Source organism: Oryzias melastigma, linkage group LG7 (genome assembly GCF_002922805.2).
Source record: "Oryzias melastigma strain HK-1 linkage group LG7, ASM292280v2, whole genome shotgun sequence".
Taxonomy (NCBI): Eukaryota; Metazoa; Chordata; class Actinopteri; order Beloniformes; family Adrianichthyidae; genus Oryzias; species Oryzias melastigma.
In genome coordinates this window covers 5,603,678-5,630,721 of record NC_050518.1, presented here as the reverse complement: position 1 = coordinate 5,630,721, position 27,044 = coordinate 5,603,678, and the positions used below count along the sequence as shown (strand labels likewise).

The 27,044-nt window shown below is 38.1% G+C and overlaps 1 protein-coding gene across 1 annotated transcript in view; it reads right to left on the bottom strand.

Annotated features, from left to right (window-relative positions):
* Window positions 1-27,044, bottom strand: part of pex14 (peroxisomal biogenesis factor 14) — a 58,911-nt gene that overhangs the window by 23,866 nt on the left and 8,001 nt on the right. Inside the window, exons 3-4 of the mRNA XM_024292935.2 lie at window positions 9,902-9,986; window positions 1,524-1,649 (exon numbers count right to left, since the gene is read on the bottom strand). Coding sequence (XP_024148703.1) covers window positions 1,524-1,649; window positions 9,902-9,986 — 211 coding nt within the window. The remainder of the gene's footprint in view (window positions 1-1,523; window positions 1,650-9,901; window positions 9,987-27,044) is intronic.

Below are 27,044 nucleotides of genomic sequence, written 5' to 3'. Positions count from 1 at the left end.
TCTTCATCAACATTACAGCTGGGATAGACTGTCCCCTATCCCAGCATACCATGCACCTGAAGGGCCTGGGAGTCCTTGGAATGGGTGGTTGACCCTGAACATGTCTTACTGCATCACCAGGGGCTTTCACTTGCTCTTTTACCCCTCCTCTCAGACCTTTCATTCTTCCCCTATCTTTCCCCTTTTCTATACCAGTTCCACACTGCCATCTTCCTTTTTTTTATTTGGTCACTTAAACTGGTCTCCATCCCCCGTTTTTCCAATCTCCTCTCAAATTTATTGGGTTCAGTGGAGGCCTTCCTGTCCTTCTACTGTGTGGAAATAGAGATCAGAGTATCCATTATTGCGACAGAGATGGATGCGGGTCCCTGTGCACCGTACCCATAAGAAGGACATCAAAGGGAGGTAGCCCCCTCTTTCTGGCATGACCCCCCATACAAGACTCCCCGCTCTCACCTCATTATGCAGCTCCCTTATAGCCGTTTTGATATAAAACCCCCCACTATGGACAGAGAGCTGCAAGTCTTCCTAACTACATGGCCATCCCATCAACATCACTTTCATTACAAAACATGAGATGCCGGGGGAGTCAAGGACAGTGTGGTAATAAATGAGGGTGGAATACATCTGGAATCATTGTCATATGGGTTAAACATTACGCAGACTTCATTCTGCATTGGAGAATCAGTGGACAGCACTCACAACCTCCTGAAGTAATAAAGATACAGGTTTTGGTGTGAGATGTTACCACAGTGGCACCCAGAGAAACTGACTCTTTTAGCTTGTACTGTAAAGTGGTCTGTTTGAACTCAAAAACTAGCCAAGTACGATCCCAATGACGGTATGAGACGAATGATAAGTTTAGAAACTTTGTGGTTTATGCTTTTAACTTCTAGTCAGATAGTAGGGAAGATATCTCAAACAGGTCAACTGCAACAAATATCGATGATAATCTCTATTCAAATGTTTGTTTGTTTTTTAGATGAGAAAATTAGGGGTGGTTTGATCAAATTGATTAATCAATTTGAATCAATTTAAGCTTAAAAGATTAATAATCAATTCATAAAAACAAAAATCGATTTAGCACATAAAGCTAAAGTCTGCTAGCTTGATGCTAACGTTTAATGTAATTTCCCTTAGGACGGCTAATGCTAATGCTCGGTCGATGTAAACATACATTGCTGACTAAATGAACAACTTTATGTACTCACAGAAAATAATTTTTAAAACTCTTTAAGGACATATTTTTAAAATAACCATGTGTGGTCTAAAGCACAGTTTTTTGCTCATACTTTCTTCTTCTTGATAAAAAAAGTGTACTGCTATAGCGTGATCGCCACCTAGTGGCCAAACGGAAACGCCCTCCAGGAGATGCAGAACAATGTTCACAATGTTAATGATCTGAACAATCTATTCGATTATGGAAATTATTATCGATACCCAGCCCTAGAGAAAATGCAAATTAATATCACAATTATTTACAGAGCAAGTGTCCAGGGAGAAAAAGAGGTGCATGTACTCACTGGGTGGTGCAGGAGCAAGCAGAGTTGTATAAGGAGGATGGGGGAGTCCCAAAGGGTTCTGAGGAAGAACTTCCTCTGTGCTGCCAGAGCGCTGGATGGCCAACTCGATCTCCTCATCAGTCAAGCCTGGAACCCACAAACACACGTCTTACGCACATTCAGACCATGTGTGATTATCAAGATGAAAATCTAAACGGCTCCTTACTTCAAATAAAGTAACTTTAAATACTTCCCCAGCTGCCGACCAATATTTTAAGTACAACTAATTCAATTTCACCAACTCGGCTCCTAAAAAAAATGTATTTTCATTTCATGATTCAGAAACACCGCTGAGACTTTCAGCCAAATCCATCAAAAGAGCAAAAAAGTTCATACAATGAAATCTGAGACTCTGCCAGCCTATTAACTGCCACCAAAGGCAAAGAAAATAAGGGTCTGTCCACTTCTCCAGTTATATTTCCCATGTGGAGATTTCATACACCCCAGACAGCGAAAATGCATTATTTTAATTTCTTCATTGTAATGTAAATGTATTACATAATTTTGCAAATGCCAATATAATTTAATCTTCAGATCTTTTTAATGATTTTAGTGATGATTAAATTGCAAAGGGCTCCCTGATGGAGAATCAGAGGGGAGGAGGAAAAAAAACTAATAAGAACATCTCCTTTTGTGGCTGGAAAGGATTTTATTTCAGGGACCATATGCTTGCATTGCTGTAGGTCTTCTTTAATGAGTATCCTGGTTTTAAACAAAGACAATAACAACTACAGATGCACAACATAAAAAAACCATTAGCCTATTTATTTAAAAATGGATAAATGGAGTAATAGGCTACTCAACCAAGTCAAGACCCTGTGGTAGAACGAAACATTAACTAAAGCTTAACTGCAGGTGCTACTCCATTTACTGTGGAATTTCTGCTTTATACAAAAATTATGCTACAACATCTTAGTTTTAGCCAAAGATTTCAGTCTGAAGTGTCACCCTAAACTAAGTTTGGCAGATGTGCATATTAAAGTACAAGTCAAAAACCTTTAGCACTGTAAGTCCCTCATCTTTTACACAATATGTTCTTTAACCCTTGTGCTATTTTATAGGGTCCAGATGACCCAAGCCTTACATTGACGTCTAATACATCCAATGACAAATGTGGATGAAGGTGGATAGGATTTCATGTCTGCCACCAGTGAACACCAGTGAAAATCAAAAATCATTGGGAAAAAAAAGTTTAGCGCACTGTCTTGTGGGGTCCAGGCTAGGGATGTTAGTTGACTAACGACGACAAATCGACTATTAAAATAGTCAACAACTAACTTAATAGTCGATTAGTCGTTACTTTTTATTATAAAGAGTCAGAGTGTAGTAAAGTTGAACAAAGTTGTGATCGTTCAGCACCAAAAAATGTACTTCTTTTATATTTGAGGCAGTGAGACCAAAACTTTATCCTTTGTGAAAAATAGTTCCTCGTTTCAGATGTAGACTCTTGAAAGTGAAATCTTTAATTAAATATTTTACAATGATTGGCATACAAAAGAATTTACAATTAAAACTGACTGAGTATTTCTTTATTCAAATCTTGATGGATCAGGAGTGGACGAAAACCTGCAGTTTGAAAAAGCTTGAGGTTTGTGACGCAGAAACAGTTATAGGTTTTACTTCTTTGTTCTAATTCAGACGCGTCCACTTCACCCGGGTTCACACGGCTAGCGTTACAGCTCAGGTGTGATGCTGGAGCGGTCTAGCTGCAGTAGATGGCTCATATTTGCTACTGAATGGCTGCAGCCACAGGTTCTACTGCCGACCTCACAAAACTCCGAACTCACCTAGGTGATAACCCGCCATTTATATGGGATGTACAGTAATCCCCCCCGCCCCCCTTATTCACTGCGGTTCAGCTACGTCGTCCGGCGAAAATTTGAACGCAATGAAACGGATTTGCAGCGCCACAGAGGCCAGATTGCAGAGGTTGAACGTGATCGCTTGCAGTGGGATTTCCTCTCGCACTTTTAAACTTACGCAAAGACTGCTCTGGTCGCATCGGAGCCGTAATGGTAGCTTTGTGAGGCCGAGGTGTTACAGACATTAATTCATTAACGTCTTCGTTTCCTCGTCTGAGCTGCTATCTGGCTTAATACCAGATACAAATTTCTAATAAACTACTGCTGAACAGCAGAAAATAGGTTTTAAAAAAAGACATTGGCTTTTTGATTTTGGTTAAAAACCAAATAAAACGATTTTACGATAGAAAAAGATATAGTTGGGTGGAAGGGTAGAGGAGTCATTTTTCCATTTCAATTCAATCCTTGGCCCTGGAGGTTGGTGGTTTATATAGGCAATTTATTCACCATGTGTTCAGATATGAATCAAACTGTGTATTAAAGATAAATACTGGAAGAACTTAAAGTGAACCTACAGAGGTCTTCACCTTAAAGTGTAACCAAACCTTAAATCAACGTTTTTTGGCTGTTGACCTCTTTAAATTGGGCTTTAAAAGTGCTGTCTGTTGGTCATTGTTAATTTTTTTGACAAATTGAAAATATAGTCAAAAACCGTCTCTGTGCTGCCCCCTACAGGTTAAACCGAGGTGTTACATTTGCATTTCGTGATTGGTCAAAACAATCAAGTCCCACGTCATTTCAGAAGTCTCACGTCATGATCTGCAGCTCCAGTAATGATAACATATGGTTTCCAAGCCCCACCCCTCTGACTGGATTTTCACATTAAGACTGTGGGTGGAGTCAGCCTTCAACTTCCCTGTTTGGTTACCCTTTAAAAGTTGAATGATACAAACATAGAGAGGACATATACAATATTTTTTAGGATGGGTGAGATTTTTAATCTTGGATTCTTTTGGAGCATCTGTTTGAGGACTGTGCTCTTGGATTTGGTCCCTTGGTTGTTGCAATGATCTGGTTTGAGATGTCCCCCAGTCAGTCACACCAGGTCAATGTTGATAATTATCTGCTGATGTTTGTATTTCTGTTAATCATACTCAGTACACATATATAAGTGTCTGGTTTTTAGCTCTCCATTGTCAGGTCAACTGCTCTGATTTATCATCTTTATTTTCTCTATGGTTTTAAGTCATGTTTATGTTTATTAAATGTTTAAGAGCTTGGTCTCCTGCATTGTGGGTCTTACACCACCAGTTCTTGACAATCTGCTCATGAGGAGACAAATCGGAATAGTCGATTTCATCTTAATCTGAAAGATGGTGAAAGCTTATAAGGAGCTAGAAAGGCAAATTCTCCAACAATCAGCTGAACAGAGACTCATCTCGTCACCTTTTTAAATGGACAGAGGAATGACCATGAAAAGGGTTGAATAATTGAGGGGAAAAATTAGCCAGCTTGATGTCTACAGCAGATTCTGAGTGCCAGGAAGTGCTAAGAGCCATGTGCTGAGTTTGTGCACTCACTACATTGTCAAATAAGCAATAACGTGTCCCCGGACTCCTGATTCATCTGATTAAAGCAGACTACATGGTGACAGACTATTGAGTGAGGCTTGGAGTGATCTCTGTTTCTCAAACAGAAAGTAGTAATGGAAACAAATACTGCGTTTCACCTTGAAATTTGGTCTTTTTTTTTTTTACACTAATTTGCTATTGAGATTAATATATGTACATCTTAATAACTGTTGACATCTTTGATGTTCAAGCAGCAAAGGCTTTTTTTTGGAACCACGAAAATAAAACACATGGAAATTCCTGTTTTATAGTCAAAATAAAGCTTGTGGAGTTGTGTTGTAGGCTTTGATCTGTTCGGTGTTGATGAGAAAACCTCCGCAAATAAAAGAGTGCTTAGATCTAGAAGGAAAAGGAACAAGGTGAAAGTGAGTTTTACATATAAAAGGGAAAAGACAAAAAAAGGATAACAAATTTATTATGCGATCCAAAAACCTGTGGAATGACCCTTGAACCTCCAATTGATAATTTTTTTAAAACATAAATTACATGTAATGACGACACCATAAAAAAAAAACAATAATGGAAAGCTATTCTGTATTTCATTATACTATATTATTTGGTGCACCTGATACACATAGTGCCTGTTTATGAGTCACCGTATTAGCGGATGCTCTGCCAAAGCATTTGCTTTGACCTTGCCATTCTCATTGGGGCATGAAATTACGGTGCTGGCACCGCGATATTACAGCTATAAATACTGTAAACTGCATATCTGGGCTACGTTTTCTATTGTCTTTCAACATAAACCTGATCGGTATTTATTTAAAGGAAAACCCATTGCTCGTCAGGTTATTTACAGCTCTATTTTCAGAGGCCCTTACTCTCTGAGCAGTTTTTTAAGGACAAAGAGGCTGAAAGCCTCTTATATTAAATCTACTTCTCCAATCCTGGCACTTCTTGGCTTTACGGGTCAAGACCTACCTCGGACAGTCAATTATAAAAATTGCTTACTAAAAATTTTTTAGGGAAAGACCTTACTCTGATGTCCTCCAAGAGTTGAATTGTGAAGTTGCCCTTGAATGAAAATTACGAACAATTTGAACATCGTTGAAAATGTATAGCAGGGGTCATAAATAGATCGAGGTTGGGGAAGAAAAAAAGAAAAAAGAAAAGTTATACCGGTTTATCATTTTGTAGTGGTGAGGCAGATTCTACATGTCATTTGGTTGTGTACAACTGCTTGAAAATGGCATGCTCTAAATAATGACCACTCTCATAGAGTATTCATTTATGTATTAAAAGGAGGACTCTGCTCTCATTTCCCTGCTTTATTGCCTTGTACTGATGACAAAGTAGGCAAGGCCTCGGCTAGGTGGCGCCGTGGAGTAATTTATAACCACATCAATCCCTTTACCTTCTCCACAGGCCTTGGTCATTGTCATTTTTGTCCAAGAGGTGAGTCACATAACCCCACTTCCAAACAGCATCCCATTAATATCTGGGATGATGAACCTTACCTTTACCTTCAGACCAGGTAGGGTAATAGACAAAAAGACTACATGTGTTCCCCCTGACCCCCCGATCACTGGCCCTCTACTCAGGGTAAAACACATTAGCATCATTTATTCAGTCAAAGCAAGACAGCGTAAAAACAAATAAGTGAAGCCAGTATTTATGTGCTTGTGACAGAGAAGACGTTGTGCCCGTTTCTCAAGCTGTTTTCTAATGTGTCGAAACAATGTATGGCCTTTACTTTCCCAACTAACTGTGTTCACTTTAGTAATCAAGGAGTTGCTGAGTGATGTCAGTTTAGGGGCCACGGTCAGAGCGACCCAGTGAAAGCTGGAAAATGTTGTTGACTTTGTCCTGAGAATTTGATTTTTTGTGGTTATTATGTGTGTAACTGCTAATTGTCTGGGCTAAATGATGCTGCCAAAATGGGGCCCAACGCTCTTCAGCTGTTACATCTGTTAATTGTACAAGACATAGACAGCATAATTCTCTAGATTAGAGTGTAGCACATTATATTTCACTCAAACACAATGAATTCACTTGAGCTTGGTAAGAAACAAGTAAAGCAAAATTGCTTTAAGATTGTTGGATGACAATTTAAAATGCAATTCATTTCCTCACGCCCCTGTAACAGATTAAAGGGAGAGAAAAAGAAAGATCTTTATTTAAATTACAATGGAGTGAAAGTTTCAATATTTCAAACTGTTTATTGGACTTCAAGGACTAAAAAAGGGCAGCTGGAAATATTGAGAACATAATTGCCAATTCATACCCCGAAAGTAACTGTGGGGGGAAAACAAGAGAATTTTATTTTACCAATGAAGATTGAAATAAACCACACTATTATGATCTCTTTAGGCAAAAAAAGAGATGAAAGCAGAGAGGCATCCTTCAGTGTAGATTAGGCCACAAATGCACAAGGAAATAATGTGCACGACCGAGATTATTGTGTAAAGATTCTGCAACATGCAATCAAAGTGGGCCCTATTTTCCCCTTCATCAGCTGTCCAGTGTAAGCACTGGCAGGAGGAATCCAATTTAAATTGCACTCTACCGGGAGATGGTATTGTTTCATTTTATGTGTGCTTTGACATTTCTGGCTGTTAATATAGAGTAAAATCCAGGCATATTTACATAAATATGGCATTAAACTGTATTAGAAATTAAGACCGACGCATTTTCTGTGGTGACTGCCTGGATGTGGGGAATGATTGAGTTTCTATGTTAAAAGGTTGAGAAGACAGAGCAAGCAGGATATGGAAACAAGAATGATATCTTCTGGATATTGGTCTGGGTAAAAGCCCACATTTCCTGAAGTTATAAAAAAAAATGCTTTACATAGCTAACATGAATTAACATGTGTGGATGGAGAGAGGTATCTTCAAAATACCCTTTTTATTAAAATAAAAACATATATTTTGTATTTTTGGGAGCATGAAAAGCATCTTTTATTGTTACATTTTTCTCAATTTGGTGAAAAAAGGAGGGTGTAGTCAGAATGGGAAAGTCCGTCGGTTCGGATCGAGCTCACTTGTTTGTTCCGGATCAAATCCTGAAAATTGCATTTGGTCTGTATTCAGATTGGCATCTACCAGAGATTTCTGCATCAAACCAACCCTTGTAAACAAAACCACACGAATAAAGATCTCTTCAGTCATTGGCCAGCAGTTACAGGGGTGGGTCAAAACAAAAAGAGGAAAATGAAGGTGCTGTGGTTTGCCAGAATTGTTCATTTATTCAAACTTTTTATTTCGCAGATCGATTTTGAGCGTCTGTATGAAGGCCAAGTTCAACAGTTTTTACTGCTGCTTTGGTACGGTGGAGGCATGCTGCAAGATGGTTACTGGGGACGCTACGGCTAAGAAGGTACGCTAGTAATAAGTGTCTGTGACATACAGATTGTGTTTGATCTGTGTTCCAACTACCCGATTAAGGAAGCAACAATTCAATTATAAAACGATTATCAATGCATCCCAGACTTGTATTTTTTTAGAAATGTTTTCTATTTACTACAAGACCAATTTTACTAACTTTTCTCCACCAAAGTGCATTTTTAAGTAAAGACAAGTTCAGTATACTTGTTTAACTTTTATTGAGAACATAGCAATTCTGACAACAAAATATTTTGTTTGATAATCACAAATCTTTCACTGCGTCAAAAGGGGAAAATTTTCCCAGAACTCAACAACCTTAAATAAGCTAAATGTTGATCATTAATAAAGCAACATTATTCTAAATGAACATTCAGAAGAAGTATTTGGATAATTGTATTTATATGAAAGCAGAAGAAAACATCAGTCAATTTCATGACTTATGGAATAAAAGCGACGCTTGAAATTTTTCAGGTTCCCCAAAGAATGACTGTTCTCCAGTCAAAAGCTCCACACTTTTACTCAAGTATACTTTGTGCTTAGCGTTTCATTGCTCCTATCCATGCTCTCTTTATGATCAATGTCCTCATGCAAATCGAGAGTTCTTGCTTATATCTACAGTGGAAATGATTTTCCAAAATAAATCTGCATTAAAGCATCATAAATATTTCATGGACTTTAAGTGCAGTAAGAGCAAACCATTTTGGATGGTGAAGCTCCACAAATATTGAAGCAAAGCTTCCAGAGAGAAAAAGATGACGTGTAGCATGACATCATTTGGTAGAGTAGAGGTTTTGGAAAAACCCACCAGCAGATTAGGAACGTGGCTGTCAATAATGACTCTAAAAGACGAAGAAATTTCAAAAGATATTAAGAATCATCGCAGCCACATGAGATGTGTGTAGCAGCAGCCGGCAAACATAGATTTGGTCTCAGGTTACGCTCCCTTGTCACAGAGCTTTTAGGCTCACTTTTCACTGTTTGGCTGCTCTAATGCTGCAGTCCAAGTCCCCCAGCACAGTAGAGGTACAGTCCCTTAAGTACTTGCTAAAATAAAAACACTCATCGCAAAGAGTTAATCTGAGGTAAAGATGCACACTCGCGCTATACTGCTCCGCCACGACTCCAACGCTGCATTATACTGAGCTGACTAACACTCGTAAGCTGAATCTATTTTCAACTTTATTTTGAACAACTTGCAACAAAAATTAAAACATCAACTAAACATTCATACATCTATTTTGTGTTTATTAAACCTCGATGTGCAGTGCCTCAAATTTACAATAACCATTAAATGAAGCAAAAGGGTTAAAATGCTGGAAGGCGATATTGATAATTCCATTGAAAACTCAAAGGGAGTTTGTCAATATTAATTTTCCTAAACCCAAAGGAGCTTCCCAACCCCGGTGCCATTTATTCACAGGGCCTGAATCATGTTCTTTGAAGCTAAATCGACCCTGATTAGTACCCGCAGGGCAAAAAGCTTTGGCCCCAATCTTTGACCCTCACCGACAAATCTTAATAGAAGTAAAAAAAGATCCATCTTTTTGCAAAAAAAGAGGAAATTTAAAATACACTCTCACCTTTTTTCTTTAAGAAGGACTTCCTGGTTAATAGTGGACTCTGACGTACTTTGGGGTTTTGTAGAAATTTTACAGCAGTGGCAACCTGCGGGGGAAAAAAAATCTTTATGATACTATAAAGCATGTGGAGGAAGAAAAGCTTTGGAAAGAACAGAAGCTTTTAACAATGCGAACAACTGTCTTCCTTTTAAAAAGGTTCATTATAAATCAAGCTCCACCAAAAAAAAAAAAAAACTTAAATGGATTGGATTTGATAGTTGCTTTTATGCCCCCCCACACCCAGCAGTGAGGAAAAAGACCACCTGACCACTTTCCTGCTAAATGTGGGGAATGACCAAATCAGCAGTTATAAAATTAGCCCATCAAGAGTGCCGGACAAATGGAGTATGGAGCTTAATTTGCTATTACCCTCTTAAAGACAAACTTCCATTCTTAAGTGCGCAGTGGAGGAAAATCTATACTTAATGCAGAGGTGATCATTTGTATCTAATAACTTCAGAATCCTAGGCCTAAAACTTCTGTAATTCTTCCAGTTAAAAACCTGCCATGATCAAATCACGCTGCCTGACTGTTGTAATGACTTGAAACGTTAATGCACCAGAACGTTAAATAGCATCAGAACGTCAGTAGTTTTAAGTGCATTGCGTTCATCGATTCTATTATGTTTTCCTGTGAGATGCACCTTAATTTTTCCAAACCAGTATGCGTTTCCAAGAATTGGAAGGGAGGAAGAAAAAAAATGTTTCCTTAAATGGCATTAAAATATAAATTTAAACTGGGTGCCATGAAGTGGCGCCTCCTATAACAACTAAATATGTAAGAACAGAGAGAAAGGGAAAACAGTGGATAGGAGGTTTCCATGACTTATTATCGCACCTGTGGTCCCCTTGATTCAATTGTAAAAGTCATCCCTCTAATAGCTTGAAAGGTTTTGATTACTCTTCTTTTCTTTTAGTGTTGAAAGACATGAAGTGATGGAGCGCCCTGCCAGTGGTAATTCATTTTGGGTAATGCATTGCATATACTATGAACCGGTTTCAATCCAAAAGAATTGCAGTTAAATTTGTCCGAGGGGCAGAAGTGGCATGGATGGTGTTTAAAAAGCTGGCTTTTTTACACAAACTTCCATTGGGAGCTAGAGAACAGGCATTGTCTGAAACCTCTTAAAAAATGGTTTTGCGACTCAGTAGTCTAGAACACACTAAATAAGCTTAGGAACTAATATTTTGCAGCCTAAGTACAAAGAAAAAACAAATGATTGCGTAAAGTGCAGTTCTTTTATCGAAAAGTTGCAGACATTTCCCATGGGACTAAGACACAATTTATTTAGACACTAATCAACCATTTCATCGCGACACTACCATGACCTTGAGGTACACAAGGGTTAAGCAAGAGGTATGGAATTTCCAGGATGTCTATATGCTGAGAGCTTATTAAAGTCAGTCACCCGGAACCTTCATTGTGACAACCAGATTAAATCATTTGCATGGTGAACCTCCAACTGATGTTCTGGGCCAAAAGATACAGCAAAACAGTGAAAAAAAAAATTGATGACAAGATAAAACCTCCTGGCAATGCTCTTAAGTGTTCAGGTAAGTGAGTATAGGTAGAAACCAAAAGTAAACAGGCTAAAATCGAATATTCTAATTTTCATTCCAGTAAACAACAAAGTGATGGGAGTCTACGGAGAGATAATGACCTAATCGAGTCAGAATATTGCTGAATTAGCATTTGTTGTTCAAATTCCCTTGAAATTTCGGAAGCCCAATATTGACGAGAAAACTGTATTACTGTTAACAGGTGCGATACTTTTGGACCGCAGCTTGCTCAGCGGCAAACTAATGAAGCAAATGTCCATTTGGTTAAAACTGTAGTGGCGGATCTTCAGGGAGAAGAAAAGTGCACTTCTTCGCAGATGACACAGATGCTTTACACAAGTTCCACCCAGACATCTCAATCAATTATAACCACATTGCACATATTTCACTCTTGTTATTGACTTATGGATTACCCTTGTTATAGTGTTGGGTAGCATCTGACTGGGCTTTTAGGAGGATAAGATGGATAACAGTACAACTTGCATTTGTGTTTGTAGTATTAATTACTTCAGCAAAAAAAAAGACAAATGTTCTTCCTTGCAGGATATTTTTTTCTACTGTTAACAATAACTAGACTCTTTACTGAAGCTTACTATAAGGCTTTAACTACTAATGTATCAAAGTGCTCCATGTCAAGAGCAATAATCTTTACAAACCAGATAACCAATAAAGTGTCAGGTAAAGCCAAAAAAGAGGTGAAAACTCAATCACAGCAATAGATAACATTAACCAACTCACTTAAAGAGAGTGAACTTGATGAACAGACGAGATTAGAGAAATGTTATTGAGTTTGAATTGGAGCCGACTTTGTGCTGCACTAGTCTGAAAATTACAGCGGTGATATCTTGAATAGTGATAAAATGAGGGTGAAACACAGTTACGTTCGAACCACATGAATGGACGCTTTAGGAAATCCATGTAACCAGTTGTATATGTTTGCTCTAACTAGCAACAGCACTTAACTATCACATAGAGCTAGAGCTATGGCCTTTTGGATTGGGTGTAAGTTACAGACCATGATGAGCCAGTAAAATAAAAATTAGGGTTTATTTTAGTGTGAAAGATGACAGAGAAGTGACAAATAAAAAATATATTTCTTCAAAGTAGTTATTTGTTTAGTGCTGAATTAAACAAAATAGAAATTCCGACAAAGAAACATTGATGCTTCTTTCCTTAAGACATCGCTCAAGTTCATAACTAAATGTTGACCAAAAGATTCAATGGAATGTCATTCCAATAAAAAGTCACAAGAAATTACTCCAAACTGATGCTCAAATGGATCTAGAGTGTCGCAACTACCTTTCATACTTTTTTAGCAAAAAATATCACCATAGACTTTGAAGTATTCCCATTTTTTAAGGATTTGTGGAATTCACGATTGAACAAAAAGTTGTTGGGTGGAAGAAACGAAGGAGCTAAAAGGAAATCATTAGCAACTATAGGATTTGGTCTCAGTGTGAATCAATTCATTCCAAATTGCCCTGGCCTGTACATTTGTAGAGAAGTGCCCCTGATATAATAACAGACTGATAGACATGAACAAAAATTGTGTTAGGCTAGTCTCAAATTTCCCCCCCAAACACACATTTGAAGGACCAAAAGCAAGAGAAAGTGTGAGACGGCAAAAAAATGAAGCTCTATATTAATTTGGTGCTTTCATGGACGATTTGCTATCAGGGGCAGCTGTCTTAAATGACTTAACCCAATACCTTTCTGATATCAGAGCCCTGCCAGGAAGGAATTAAGTTTTAATGCAATTATTGTATTTCCTTTGGTTGCCTGACTGCTTGATGTGGCCAACAGTGCTTTTTAATCTTTTTAAAAGAGCAGCTTTAAATGCCCTTCTAATTGTGACATCTTTCCCGTATTAATGTGACCTTTAGTGGAGGAAGCAAGGCCTCATGGGAGCAGCTACAGGGAATTATTGACCCTGGGAGATATCAGGAAGTGAGGTGCGGGCCCCAGCATTCAGTTAACACTCACTTGTTCAGACACTTCAGAAGCTTCAAGCCCCACATTGAAAATGAACCCTTCTGAAAACCTAACGTTTCTTTCTAGCTTCACTGTCTTCACCTACTATTTAGGCCAGTGCCTTCAACAACAAAAATAAAAATTACAATATTTCCCTTCTTCATCTATTAATCTATATCTATATCCCTTGTGCTCTCTTCTTGTCGGGTCCAGAGGACCCCACTCCCAACGTCAACATACCTAGGATAGCACAAGGGTTACGAATAAAAATGTGGTCCATTAAAGCTGTGATCCTCAATTTTTTTTTTAGGTCATGAACCAGTTTTTAGCCTCCAGTTTCCCCTAACTTTTGAGAGTAAAGTTTATCTTCATCCTTTGTAAGATATCTGCAAACTAGATTTTCTGTAAGAGCCATCAAATATTAATATTCCCTTAACCCGTAACTGTCAAAATGGTAGCCAAAAAGCATTGGACACCAAGGCAGCCTCGTCTGACTTTTAAGGTGAAACCATTAACACATATAAAAACAGATAAAACAAGGCAGTGACGTCACCAATAGAAAAGGTCTTACCACGAGTTCCAACTAAATTAACTACTGTAATTTCAATTGCCATTTTTCCGCTGTACGGATTTCGCCATTTTGGTACCGTAGGACATTTGCAAGCAGTGATTGGTCCGAGTCGGTCTGAGCCATCACTTCTATTGTCACCACTTTTGCTAATTAGGGGTGAGTATGTTGGAAAGTCACACCCCTTTAACTGAAAGCGGGTTTGGGGAGAATCTGTCAATCAAATGAATCGAGGTGGTGACCAGCGAGCACCACATACTCTTCTTGCGCCAACTTGAATAACTTGCGATAAAGAAAATGTATAATGAAAAAATATTAAATTTAGCAAGAAAATGAGACACCAGAGCAAGAATGGTTATTCTGATAAACAGAATGACTGAGTATTAGCTGTTTATTTTTCAATAAAAGCCTTTGGGATTGTGGCTTTCTGGAACCAACGGGTACTTCCTGTTTGGAACGTGAGGGGGGGGAGGATGATATGTCCAGTTCTCTCTATATACTGTCTGTGGGACCGACAGATAAATACAAAAAGAAAACTGGTCACTAAAAACTGGTATTTTCTATATATTATAATAAATATAAATCCACAGTTTGAGCAACTTTATTAGCAACATCCTTGTAATATTTAAATCCACATTTGCCCTAATACCCTATTTCTGTTTTCTTATTGGCTTTTTTTCCTGTGAAAATAAACTTTCCAAATACATTTGTTTTTGTTAACTTTGCTAGCTTAGTGGATTTCTTGGTACAGCCGCTTTAAATAGCAGAGGTATTTTTGACCCGTGACCGACAAATTACGTGTGTCAAGAATGAGTTGGAGGGGAGAATCCAGCACATTTTCAAAATAAGGCTTTATTCAGAATCAAATTGTTAAAAAAAAAAATGATGAACCGTCAACTACAACATTATAGAATCAGTGAAAGATAGATTTTACTCCCCAGGCAAGAAAAACAACCTAAATGCACCCTAAATGAGTTCTGCTTGTCATTGAAAAGTTTAAACCCAATGTGTTGGTGTTCTGTACATTTTACTCAACAAATGTCAATTTTTATTGAATGAATGACCCTAACTTTTCAAATTTAAAGGTCGGAGTCAACATGTCGGTTCCTGAAAAGGGGGTCATGGAAAACTTCATTGACATTTGCTATGCAAAAGTTTAAAAATAACATACAGCGCTGTATCAATGTCAGTGTCAGAGCCATGGGCAAGACAACAAACACGATGACATCAAAAGCACATTATGCAATATTTGTTAAAGAGAGGGGGTGGTTGGTGGACGGAACTCGTGCTTTTTTCTTTTTTTCCAAAGACCACTGCATGAACAGACCAAACTTTCCAACCATTTCTCTATCAGAGTTCTGTCATTGCTTAGGTGGGAAAGTTGTGTAGGTTTAGCTGAGAAATGTTTTAAGATGAGCACTTTTGATCAACGAAACAGAAAAAGAAAATGTAACAAAACCTAAAAAAAAAACAGAGCAAAAACAGAATTAAGATTATGCAAATTTCAGAAGTAATGCACAAAGAAAAGTGTTGATTTCTTGCATATAGTAAAAAAAAAAAAAAGAGAGAGAGAAGTAGAAAAAGCATGACAAAAAAATGAGAGCAGGGTTGAGAAAGTACTTGCCAGTACCACCAACAAGTGTCTCTTGAACAACATGAAGCAATAGAACAAAGTGATGCCTTTCTTTGAGGGTAAACGTGTGGTACACAGCCTGCTTAGCTTGAGAGATATGATACAAAGCTAAGTCTGACATTTCTTCATGTGTAACTGTCAGTGGTGCTGCCTGGGGTTACCTTGCTTTGCTAAACTGGTGAGACAGATGACTGTTTAGATAAGGATATCCCAAGTGGTGGCCTGAAAGCCCTGAGAGCCCTCATGACTGAAGAGGAGCAGCCTCCACAGTGACACCTCCCTTTCACTCACTTTGGGCAAAAATACTTTTATAGCTCACAGATTCCTTTTAATTCAGGTAAAAGGCTCAAACCATGAGCACGGAGCTGCTCTGAGAGATGAGGGTCATCAGAGATTAACCCATGGCACTTTAGCAGTGGGGGGGTGCATGGGGGGAGTCGCAGTCAAAGCACAACAAACTACTTAGCTACCACAAAACATTCCTGCCCCTTCTCAGCTGCAATCCAGTAATGGATACTTCCTCAGCTCCTCGATTGGTCAAAATGTTTTCATACAATAATTTAATTCAGAAACACATTTACAAAGCACGAGTAATCAATTTTAATTAGTTGATTTTTTTTCATTCGCATAAAATTTAATGTACTGCCATCGATCTCCTTTGTTCTTTAATGCAGTGCCTCTTTCCTGTAATTTGAAGCTTTCTTTTTCTTTTTTTTTCTTTTCTAGCCAGTGATGACAACCTTTGACGAGCAGCTTTGCATGCTTTTTATGCTTTGATACTTTTTTTTTTGCATGCTACAGGAAATAAAGATTTCCATGATGATTTTATACAGTTCGACTATTCTCATGATGAGGTTAAAAAAAAAAAAAAAGTGTGTCAGAAAAGTTTTGCTTAGAAATGAGACAGGTGTATCAGAAAATGCTGAAGTTTGGAAAAAATATTTTGACTTTCATATACACTGAGTCATAAGTACCGGTAAACATCATTTTGAAAAAATTACCACCAAATTGTACAAGTAAAATATGTACTTATGTCATGGCGCCACCTTAAGAGTGCTTTAAAAGATCCATACCTTTAATCTTAAAAGATATTTCAAGAGTATACATAATTTGACGTGACTATTACAAAATAAAGTTTGCTTTATTTAATAATAGTTTTGACTTTGAATTAAAACAATACATATAAATATATATTTTTAATGAGCAAAGATTTTTAGTCAGTAAGCAACAACAAGTGTAATCAAAATGTATGTTTATAAAGTTTTGTTTGAATATTTTTTTCTGGGTATGAACAAATAAAGTCTGCTTAATAACACAAAACTTAAGAGTGCTTTAAGAGATCTATTCCTTTAATCTTAAAATAATTTTAAGAGTATAAATAATTTGATATCACCATTACATAAAAATGACATTGAATTTTAAAAAATTACATAAAAATATATATATATTTTAAAGACCAAACATTTTTATGCAATAAGCAATAACAAGTTTAATCAAAATTTAAGTTAATAAAGTTTAGTTTGAAAAGTTTTTTTCTGGGTAAGAACAAATAAAGTCCGCCTAATAACACAAAGGAGCATACAGCATTTTCTTAAAAGCGCTGCTGCTTTGGGTGTTGTCCTTCGCATCATCAATGTCCGCTGGCCTTTCACATCCAATTAGTTGATTGAGGCAAAACGCAAGCGGCACTGGCGGCAAATAACATGAAGCTTGTGTCTGAGCGACACACCAAAAGAAGATGCGTTGTGGTGTCAGAATAGGAGCTGCCTCCGTCACAAGCAACTTGCAGTGACAAGCCTATCCTCCTCTGTTGGTCCAAACTGCTTCTCCTGGTGAGGAAGGATGCATCCGCCCACCGACACACACCGAGGAATACACACAAGTCGAATTAAACCACCTTGATAGGCAAATAAAGCTCTGAGGTGGGGTGAAGACGGAGCGAGTTGGCATCCGCTTTGGTTGCAGGTTGCCATGCGGCCAAATTGACTAATAAAACTAAAATAGAGAGGCCAATGACAACAGAGCAAAAGGTGCGCTTTTATTGATCAAATTATTCCGTCTTGAGTACACTGTACCTTTGGATGAGACTATGCTTACAAAGGCAACTCGACAGATTGTGACATTCCAGTGACATTGTAATCGTGTGTCAACTCTTCTCCAGTCAATAGGCTGAATGCACTAATCATGTGTCTTGGATCAGCAATTTCATGGTCTTCAAAGGGGGCCAGGGATTGGTAGCATGACCCTCCACACAGGATGAGACCCCCTCTTTCCTCAGTCCCAAAGACAGGAGGGGGAAAAAAGACTGTGTTGAAGGGAGATGCAGAACAGAGTCAGAGAAGATGAACATCGCCATCTACTGGCCACACGCGGAGCTCCGTGGGGGAAGAAAGTCTGGCAAGTTTACCCTTGCGGGCAGTCTTTTTTACTGAGACCTGTCAGAAACGTTTAGCCGCACTTGCTAAAACAATGGGCCACACATCTACACAAGTCGGAATGAAATCATCATCAAAGGAGGAAACTTAAGGCAGAAGTATCATCACTTTAAGCAATAAATAAAAATGTTAAGTGAAACCATTCTTCTGGAAGTGTCCACATACCAATCCCTCTTCACGGCTGGAAAAAGATTATTAAGAAGTATCATTTTTCAACTTAGTCACAAAAGAACACAGAAACACCTCATTAGATTGTCTAAGTACTTAGTTACAACCTTTGTTAAGTCCTTAGTGTCACTTGGATATAGAAAGCAAAAGACAAAAGTAAGAACAACATTTAGTTTTTTACGCCCTATCTAGACATAAATCCCTTCTAAGAAATCAAAAGACAAGTTTCAGGTTAGCTGCTCGTCTATTCTTTTAGGCTGCAAAGAGCACAAATGCACAATGTACGTCACAGCTATACAACACCCACTCCTTTTGTGACTGCACAACAACTAGAAACGGTGGTCAAAGTTTATGGTATTAACACCCGTCTTCGTGCTGCGGAATGTAACATGTTTTACCGGCCTCCTCAAAAAGAATGAGGACAAGAGACAACTCACCACTATAATGTCACACGGGGTGGCGTGTTACAGCAAAGGGGCTGAGCTGGCAAGCAGCTCAGCAGCAGACGCACACCTGTTCTGACATTTTCTGTCGACCTTGACACAGAAAACACATGACAATGCCACTCTCTGCATTTTAAAAGTACACTGTGTTTTGCTAAGTTCTTTCACGTCCCTGTTTTTCTCTGTACAGTAGGAAATCAGTTTTTATACACTTAGGGAGTATAAAAATATCTCTCTTACCAAAGACTGACTACTATTCTTTCAAAACCCTTGAGTGCTATCAATATCTTACTTTGAAAAAACAGAATCAACACAAAATACAATCCAAAACACATTTGCATATTTTTCTCCTCTATGCATATTTAATATTTTACACAGTTTTTTTAAGTTTATGATAGAGCTTATGTATTTATCTTTCAATATTTTATATTAAAGGGGCCATACCATGATTTTCTTTAGTCTTTCAGAGTAAACTATATCCATATAGATAATCTTATTTTACCTTTGAAAAACTAAAAAACTAATTATTTAAAAAAATATGAGTTATTTTTGTGGACTCCTTTTGTCGATGTATGAGGCTTTGCCTTCGCTCCTTGTGGGTGCCACCCATTTCATGATGTCAACCAGATGAACATTTCAGGATTTATTGATCTCCGTATCGAAATTCCTCTTTGTTTTCATGCTGTTCTCTTTACCTTTGCTCAAAATCCACGTTTAAACCACTTCTTTCAATTTGTCGCTCACTTTTTCCTCCAGGAAATACTCTCATCCCTTTCTTCTTTCTTCTGCCATCTTCCCAATATCCCCTGTCTACATACGTTTAGGATCAATCTCAACATGTTGTGCGGATTTCTCACCAGCCCATATGCTCCTATGCCACCGCATGAAGTTCCAACTCTAAACTGAATTTCTTGGCCACTTGCGAAGCTAGCTGATCACTGCTAGTTTGAGCTGCTAGCTTTGTAGAGAAAGCGTTTGTGTTAGCCTGGGGGTGGAGCAGACTCTTCCTGGAGGGGGCTGTCTCACGTTGTGACATCAGCTCGTGAGGACCGTCTCGTTTTCGTGGGCTGCTGTTGAGAGCACAGGTTCTTAGAGGATTACTCAGGAATGGGTGAACGGATGAAAATACTGCTTCGGGGTTCTTTATATGGAGGAATGAACAGTAATTCACTTTCGAAAAGTGGATTTTTCATGGTATGGCCACTTTAAAGAGAAAAAAAGCAGGTGCTAGAGCTACACAAAAAACCAAACAAGGTCTTTTTAATAAGATGCCAACAGTCCTGATGCAAAGGTCTTGGATAACTGTAAGAGGTACCAACCTCTACTGATACATACAATACAACTGTTTTAAGGATGAGTGAGTGCAGGAAAAAGCAAATAAAACACAATATTTGACCATTTCAAACTCCTCAGCAAAAGAGTCAGTTTTAACAAATAAAAAAGGACGTTAAACTAATTTAAAGATAACAAAAAACCAATTAATACCTAAAAAAGATAAAAAAAAATGTTCTATGAAACAAGGATAAAATGAGATAGTGTCCAAATTTGAACCAGTGAGAAAATTTGCTATAAAATGGGCAGAAACTCTAGCAGAACAGTATGCAAAGAAAGCCACATGTCAAATGATGTATGATCTGCTTCTATTTAGAGAAAATAGAAAGCTGTTTCTAGTTGACATCATTCTCACCTGCAAAGAGATGAACAACAAGCCTCATATTTTCTTTCTGAGAACTTGAATATGCTGCAAATACATGTCTGATCTAGCTTTTAGTTTTCCTTTTAGTGCGATAATCCGTCTCGATTTGTGTATTCTGTCGCTTTCATTCTACACCTTAAAACACTCTTTTTGTCAGATTCCCCAGATAAAGTCACAATCTCAGAGCTCCACACAGAAAGAAAAAACACTAAAACCCAATTAGCATTTTGCTTTCATTATTTTTAATCAAACCCAGAAAACTGACACGTATTAATTAATATCCATTACCAGTTTTTGCCCCTCTCCTAGAGAAGACGTTCATAGGAAAAGAAGCAATTAACTTAACAAAATATTCGAAAAAAAATGGTTAGAGAAATCTCTGATAAATGTCATGTGAGGTCCCATCTAAATGTAAGAAGTGCAATACATTCTTGCTGTCATATTCCATTAAACTGCTATTACAGTCCTGATAGAACTATTAGTCACTACATTATTAATAACAATAATGTATCTACATTTTTGGTGTACAAGCCTGCTTTCATGCAATAATTTATGAAGGCAACTTCAAATATGTTGGAACGTTCTCCATCCCGGCTCTTTTGTGTTTATTATTGATTGTGAAAACAGTCAAAATCTCAAGTATCCCTCTGCCCTTCCCCTGCGACTTAATGTATTGGAGTGGGCTGTTTACATTAAAGGACTGAAATAAAGTGCATTTACATCTGAAGCATAAGTTCATAATTTACATTCCAACATTTATTAGAGGTGACAAACGAGCATTTGGTCCACTCTTTCTTTTCCACAATGCAGCACTCATTCAATCCATATAAATTACAGCCGGGCGAGGGCTTGCAAGACCAAATTATTTTATTATATGTATGGCTGTATAACTCTATAGGGGGTTACTAAGACAAACTGGGAATTACTTGATTAGGCAAACTGTGGTTAACAAAGACTGAAATATGAGAGGGAGTGTTAAGCCAATCAAATTTTAGCATAAATGTTTGGCCCTCTGTCAAAAAATCTAACATCTACAGATCCGAGTGCTGAGGCTTTTATACCCCCATATAACTGGAGTTCACCGTGCTATTCTTTTAAACAATATAGAGAGCTCTTTCAAATATTGCTCCGCCAATAATTTACACTTAGCTAGCAATCATTTGATTCAATTAAAGAAACTTGCCTAAAAGGCAGTGTTATATTACATAATTAGACAGGGCAGAATTTTCACAAGTGCACAATTCACTGAGGGGATTCAAGGATTTGAACAAATATCTGGCGCTGCAGGGAAGCTTGCTGACAAATTAACAGCTAATAACTTACTGGGAAGCCAGATAAAAGAGAAAAAAAAACGTTCCCCAAAGTGTCAATTACAAATAATTTTGCCTCTGATTTCTAAACATGTGAAAGCAGGGTACGCTAAAGGGAATTCTAAATAGCGTGCCAACATTGCGTAATTCTGATTTCTTCATTTTTTCCCTTCTCTGGATGTATGCACTGCCTCATTCTGCAAGAAGCAGCCTGTTTTTAAAGACCCCCTCTGAGGAAAATCCTGCTTTTGACATGTTCTTGTAGCATTTTTCTCGTGATGGAGGACATAAATGAAATAATTAAAGATTAAAGTTGCACTTCTGAGTATTTCTTTATTCAAGGTAAAAACTTGCTGTTGGAAAAAGCTCCGGTTTGTAACGCAGCAATCGCCATGCTCCGCTCCAATTCTACATCTTCCACTTCAGACAAATAGATCCATTAACATCTTCCCTTTCTTTGTTTGAGCTGCCATCTGGCTCAGAACTTTACGACTCGATAGCTCCGATATTGCGCCCCGTTTTTTCTTTTTTTTTGCTACAGTAACATTACCTTAGAGAAAGTGTCAAAGTCAAGGCCCAGGGGCCAGATCCGGCCCTTTAGGTAATTTATTCCCCCCCATACATTTTACTTTATTATTGTTATTAACTGCCCGATGTTATCTTGTAACATTCCAGAATATATCTTTTATGGAGAGTAAAATATTGAAAGTTATTTAAGGTTTAGGTTGATTTCTTCTGGATTTCTTCTGTTTTTATTCATATTTCTGTTTTAAAAAAAAGTTAAATTTGAAAAGTTTTTAATCAATTTTTATGTATTTAATAACTGTTTGTGTTGTTCAGCCTGCGGCCTACTGTGTGTTTTGGATTTTGGCCCCCTGTGCGATCGAGTTCGACCCCCCTGGCTTAGAGTTTAGCCCCAGGCTCTCACACTGCATCCGGTCTGACTCCGGTGCAGACGCAAGAGCGGTCTAGCTACAGCAGATGATTCACACTGGCTACGGATGGTTTTGGTTCTGCTGCAGCCACAGGCTCTGGTGCCGAGCTTGCGAGACTCTGGACTCACGTAGGTTCACGAGATAACATTATGCTTGTACAATGTTGAAAACAACCAGTACAGCGGGAAATCAATTTTATTTTGAAAAATGTACCGGATGTACGTTACACTCTCTTGCATGATTTGCAGTTTAGGTCAGTAATAGACCCAACTTCATAAAAAAGTGCTCCAGCTCGGCTCCGGCGTCTAGCAAAAAATTGAAGCCAACGAAATGGATACGGAGCGCTGGAGAGGCCGGACTGGACTGGACTGGATGCAGTGTGAGTGCCAAGCATGTGCCAAAGTCAAGGCCCGCGGGCCGGATCCGGCCCTTCGGGTTATTATATCCGGCCCACCAGATCATTTCGTAATATTGTTATTGAGGGCCCAAGGTTAACTTCGATGAATTAACATTTTGATTATGGAGGCTGAGATCAGTTATAATGATCTATGGTTTTGTATTTGGAACACAGTGTTTGTCATCATGTGTCCCTCCCTCTCACTCATGGTGCAGACAGAAATAAACATAACTGGATAAAACAAATAAAACAGCAAAGCAACAAAACACAGTAAAGAAAATGAAATTATTTGATTTGTTTCTGCAAAAGAGCACATTTTTTCCAGGCTTTGTTTGTTTTATTTGGCAGCATGTTCATATGTGTATAATTTTAACAGGATATATTTAATGGAGATCAAAATCTTTAGGAATATTTACAAGTGTCATCTTTTATATAAAATGACATAAAAGTAAAGAAAATTATTTTCTTACTTTTATAATTTGAAAAAATATATATTTTATGGAGAGTAAAGTATTGAAAGTTATTTAAGTTGATTTATACTGGAATAATATTCCTGTCTGTTTTTATTCATATTTATGTTTAAAAGTTACGTTTTTTATGTTTTAAAAATGTAGTTTTAACATGTTCAATAAATATTTATCCTGTGTGGCCCGTGACCTATGGTGTGTTTTGGGTTTTGGCCCCCTGTGTGATTGAGTTTGACGTAAAGACTCCAGCGTCTGCATCGGAGCTGGACCGGATGCAGTGTGAACCCGGGGTAAAGGGATGTATGCTAGCGGGTGAGAGTTTAAACAAAGAAACACTGGGATATTAATGTAGGGTTACGTTTGTGCCAACAGTCTCGCTCACAACTCAAAGGGTGAATTTCTAATGAGCTCCTGCTGCTCTTCAGAAAATACATCTTTAAAAAAAAAAATGACACAGGCTTTTTGCTAAAAAATACAAAATCCTAATTAAAAGGCTACTGGAAATTCTAAAAAATATAGTAACAGCAACCCAGTGATTCTACTACATTCAGCTGGTTTGAGAGGAGGGGACAGCCGGTCAGAATGACAGAGAGATTCAATCAAATTCACATTCATTAAAATCAAAGGACCGCACAAAAAGGAGAAAGATGCTGACAAATCAAAGGGTCTCAGTACCTGAATTACCATAGTCATTTACTTATTAAAACCAGGATGCTTCCTGTCAATCAAGAGCCATCGCATTCCCCCATTTGTGGCGGAAAGCCGCCGTAATTGCTTCTCATACTAATCAACACAACTTGTGTAATTATGCCTTGAAAGTGACATTGGAGGCTGAGAGCGATGTGAGCAGTCTTGACAGCAGAGACATCTCAGATTCATCGGGAGATTTCCAGCCTCGCTGCAAGGAGACAAGCCACTCTCAGACCAAGTTACTCACTAGAGCAGTTTACAACCATAAACACAAAGAAAAGACGATAAATCAAGCTGAAGTAATTACAAAGCAGAATGGAGTGTATAAAGGAAGCTTAGCTCAATAAGACCACTTTCCCAAGTATATTGAGGCAAAATGACTACACTGTAATTAAAGCGAGGTCATATTTCTATCATTTCCTAAGTAAACATATTGTGACAGTTCACTAAATTGTGGGAGAATAGGAAATTACAGCTGTGTTACCCAGCCCCTCACATACTGGCTGCTGCAATGAAAAAAATCTAGAAATAAAGTCCTAAGTATTCATTAAAGTTTATTGAATTGAGCTTAATCACAGAATTTACATGTGTCTTCAAAATGAACTTTGCATAAAAAGAGCCTCAGCATTCCACTGAGCGCTGCAGAGGCTTCCAAACCATATTCCCAGGATGCATCTGTCACTCGTCACTCTGTGGCCCAGCCAGGAAGGTCAGAGTGAGGTCAAAGCACTGCAACAAATTAAAGACCTGCGAGCTGAAACGTGACTTTATCTGCATAAAATGCGACTAATATGGATATACATCGATGACGGTTTGCTTCTCTTCAAAATGCATTTACTGGGAAACTAGAGGATTAAAGTGAACAAAAAGTTTTTTTGTTTGTGATGGGAATGCATGCAGACCGTCTTTGGTTAAAGAGGAAAAAAAAAGGACGTAAAGAAAACACCTTTAAAAGATGGGTTGGTCTCATCTTTTCAAAGAAGTGGGTGGAACCACCGGGAAAGGAGAAGTCAGCGACATCAAAAAGAAGTCAACTGACAATTCTGGCACACTATGAGTAGAAAAAGCTTAACGATTTCAACTGCAAAGAGAAACAAAGCTGACAGATTTATGGCTCATAAAAAAAAAATTTAAAAAAGTTCAAACGACACAAAAACCAAAATCCCTATCTGTGTCATTCCTCTTTCGTGACCTCCAAACTGGAGTGTACGTTCAAGTCAGCGTGTTAAAAATGCTCTTTTGTGGCCAAATATGAGCAAAACGAGTACAGTTACTGGCATAGAAAACTGTGGCTTTTACAGGAAAACTCTGTGTGATTCACCCTCTGTGTTCAACTCCAGTGAGTCAAAAAGTGTGACCTGCACTCAAACAAGAAGTCACAGCCAGCAGCTGTAAACTCATTTTCCCCATCCAAGCCAGCAACGTCGGCAGGACCAAGAAGATGTGCTCCGAGCATGCACGATAAATCTGACGTGAAATCATAATCATAAAAGCAATTAGCTGACCCTGCGCCACTCGTCCTTGGACATGACAGTGAGATTTCATACGGAGTCCTCTAAGGAGGCAGGCTGCAGGGTTGGGTGAGGAGGAGGGGGGGTGGAAAAGTGCAACACAGCAACAATAAAATAGAAGGCCCTTCTTGTGTCATTAACCACAGAAACAAACAATCGTGCACGAGATGTGCTGCGAAACAGAGAATTGAGCTTTTTATAGAAAAAAACCCGGCCACTCTTTGAGCTGTGGTCTGCATGTGCTTGTTTGCTAAAACTAAGTAACACAATCACACACTCACTCCTGCACATAAGCCAAAGGTATCAACACAAAGAGTCTAAAACTAACAAATAATGTGAAATCAAACAACAATTCACTATGAACTGCTATTGAAGGTGACAGAACAAGTTGATCGGCTCCACATTCTTCTTTCAAACATCTCTCCTTTTCACAACCTTGCATGCATGCACATGCACAGGCAGTTTCTCCCCATCACTTTCAATCCAGTAATTACAAGCAGCCAAAGTAGCGGCTGCCACCTAGTGACCATCTTCTCCAATAATCATGAAATATCTCTATGGCTCGCGCCCCCACTTGGACCATAACTCTCCTTTACTGCAGACAGCTCCAATAAAGGATTACAATTACAATTAAAGTAATGAGCAAAGAGGAAGGGGAAAAAAAGGGAAAATCTTGGAAAAGGTTCCCTAGACTGACTAAATGGTAGCCTAGTTTCTGGACAGAATAGAGTTAACAATATCAGGCTCATTTACAGCCTCTCATTTCTTTTTCGGCCCCAATAATTAATTTGGAGCGTGTTGAAAAATGTCCAAAGAGTTCTGAAAAATAAAAGTAATGGCTCTAGAAGTGATGAATATGAAATAAAAGGATATTTGAATTCTTTAATATGACATGAAGTTCTTGTTATAATTAATTTATGGTGACAAAAGTCAATGAAAAGGGTTAAAGAAATTAGACTTATAAATTATACGACAATGACATTATTCAAATGGAAGTGCTAAAAAAAAATTAGTTTAAGGACCCACTCTGGCTATCTTTTAAGCAATTTTGAAAGCGCTCCCAGAAGTCTTTTAATCATGATTATGTCGCTTTTAGCCAAAATCACAAAACATTTCTTGGACAGTTTCTGCAGAGCGGCAGTAGTTTATTTTGTCCTGTTTTTTCACAATCTATGATTGAAATAAACCAATCACGTACGTGGATCTAGTCGTCTACAAGTGGACTTATTGGAATGAAGCAGAGCAGGGAGCTTAAGGCCCACTCGAGTATTGTTCCTGTAACAAAAATGCTCTTTTTTTTCTTTTTTTTCATCTGCTCCTG